Source organism: Rutidosis leptorrhynchoides, chromosome 2 (assembly GCF_046630445.1).
Source record: "Rutidosis leptorrhynchoides isolate AG116_Rl617_1_P2 chromosome 2, CSIRO_AGI_Rlap_v1, whole genome shotgun sequence".
Classification (NCBI taxonomy): Eukaryota; Viridiplantae; Streptophyta; class Magnoliopsida; order Asterales; family Asteraceae; genus Rutidosis; species Rutidosis leptorrhynchoides.
Window position 1 is genome coordinate 67,520,019 of NC_092334.1, and position 2,410 is coordinate 67,522,428.

Consider the following 2,410-nt stretch of genomic DNA (forward strand, 5'->3'; position numbering starts at 1 on the left):
CCAAAAATTGCCCATTTTGACCTGAATATGTCACCTGACCGCCCATTTTAATCAAAATAATACTATAGTTTTGTAATCGATCTCATTTTATTAACTGTATACACACACACAAAAAAAAAAAAAAAAGGAACAAACAAAATTTATTGCGGTCCGTCACAACTTAACTGACCCATCTTGGCCTGCCCAAAAATTGCCCATTTTCACCTGAAGATGTCACCTGAACCGCCCATTTTACCCCAAGTACAAAGACTTCCGTTACAACCCATAAGGGAAGTTCATAAAGCAAAAAACTTTTTAACTAAGCACCATAAACAAAAGTTCACATATACAAAGTACGAAACATCACAACTTCAATAACTGTAATACCTGAAAATGTGAACTGTTAAGACAACGACCAATCTGACGAAACAGAGGAACCATGCACCGTTGAAACTCAGCAGCCTGAGTAGATTCTAGAACTTCCTCCAATTCACTAAGAAACATCACCTCTTTCGAACAATTCGTTATCGGCCAATACTTCAATAATCCTCTAATTACCGTATCAGCCAACACATAATCTTTCTCCACAAACTGCGTGATGCAATACGACAACTGTTGATGATACATCGACAAACATTTGGGCTTATGAAGAGGAATCAAAGCTCGCGTAAGAAAAAGTTTGTGCTCTTCTTTTAAAGGCAATGCAAAACCATTAATAATGCTACCCAATATCTCAAGTAATTCAGCAATGCCATTATGCTTCTCTGTTTCAAATATAAAACTGTAAAATATATGATTAATGGCTTTTCTAATAAACGGACGATGCACCATGAACTTTCCATATATACGATGAAGGATTGTTTTTAAATACTCCCGTTCCCTTTGATCTTCTGAATCAAATAGATCAATTAGTTTTATCACAAACGAATGGTCAATATATCGTTTTGCAAGTTTAGCTTCGGTTTCAGGTGCAGACACAAACCGGAGAAGAAATTCATACACGATTTGAAGATGAGGCCATGACGGTTCCATATTTGGTTCATCGTCTTCTGGATCAATAACATCAGGTAATTTGTTGTAATTACATGAAGGTAAAGACCGAAAGATATTTGAAGATATCATTTTTGTAATTTCTAGCATTGTAACTTCATTAAACTTTGAAGGAACTGATGTTATATAATCAACAAGCTCAAGTAAAGTCTGTCTTTTTATATCTTTTTCTTTCGAATTCTTCGACGGGTCACTAAAATCAAACACAACACAACACATATTCAACTTCTTGATGAAAAGATTGTGTTTTTCGGATGTGGGTACATCACGAAAACAAGGCAACTGTTCATAAGGAGCTTGAACTGACCCAATTTGACCTGCTTTTTTTCCTGTGTTTGACTTAACATTTGGAGTATGAATTCCATTAACATTCGTGTTCGAATTCGAACTCTTATCCGATGAAGAAGAGATCTTAGGAGTACTATTCACACCCGAATTCATTGAATTAATAGCTGTTGCATCATTTTGGGATGATTTTGAAGATGGCTTTCGGGGAAGCTTATTCAGTATTTGTTTAATCATATCCACTAAAACAAAACCCTAACTTCCAAAATTAGCAACCCCTTTTTTCTTAAGCAAATGTTTTCATTTCAACATCAACATCAACATCAATATCTATATCAGTAATATCAATATATAGATATATACATACATACCACAAACCACACATTACTAAAAGCTTAAAATTAGTGAAGGATAAGGCATTAATGGTTGAAATTAAAAAGCCCTAATTTACAAACATTAAAAAAGTTTGTACCTTTGGGGCCTACAAACAGTAAAGTTTGCATCTTTGAGTTCAATCAGCTGAAAGATTTAAGCTTTATTGGATTGAAGACTAAAACTTTTGTTGATGATAGTGAAATCATGCATTAACAGATAGACATATAAAAATATATATAAGAGAAATCAAGGATGGAAAAAGAAACCCTGGAACAAGGGGGAAAAGGGTTTGTTTCCGTCAAATTGAAGATTTGGAGAACAAATTAGAGAGAAAATTATGCTTGGTGACAGTGGGAGAGAGGAAGAAAGATAACGGTGAGTTAACGGAAGATAAATAACATTATCTGTCAGTTAATTGTTTGGTAGAATTTGATAACTCATGCTCTATCCTTTTATAAAAACTCTACCTCTGTTATAATAATAATAATAATATAGATATGGATAGTCAATTTTGGTGTATACATATAGTCAATTTTGGTACACAAAGTATGTATTTTTATATTGAGATTTTAGGCTATAAATACTCATGAATGCAAGCATTAAACTTGCACCATTTCTCACACTTACAAAGTGTTTCTTTCTTTCTCTCCATTATCATCTTTGTTCTTACACTTCATTATTAGTATTCTAAATCAAGAATCAAACCACTAAAGGTAGTTAT

At 33.4% G+C, this 2,410-nt stretch overlaps 1 protein-coding gene across 1 annotated transcript; it reads right to left on the reverse strand.

Annotated features, from left to right (window-relative positions):
* Positions 1-342: 342 nt before the first annotated feature.
* On the reverse strand, positions 343-2,081 carry LOC139887953 (serine/threonine protein phosphatase 2A 59 kDa regulatory subunit B' zeta isoform-like). Its single transcript, XM_071870999.1, has one exon. The coding sequence runs from the start codon at positions 1,549-1,551 to the stop codon at positions 343-345; it is 1,209 nt and encodes a 402-aa protein (XP_071727100.1). The 5' UTR covers positions 1,552-2,081.
* Between the last annotated feature and the right edge of the window lie 329 nt (positions 2,082-2,410).

What these genes read in the sequence shown, in the direction of transcription:
- LOC139887953 (XM_071870999.1), bottom strand. Translation starts at nt 1,551, where the DNA reads ATGATTAAACAAATACTGAATAAGCTTCCCCGAAAGCCATCTTCAAAA.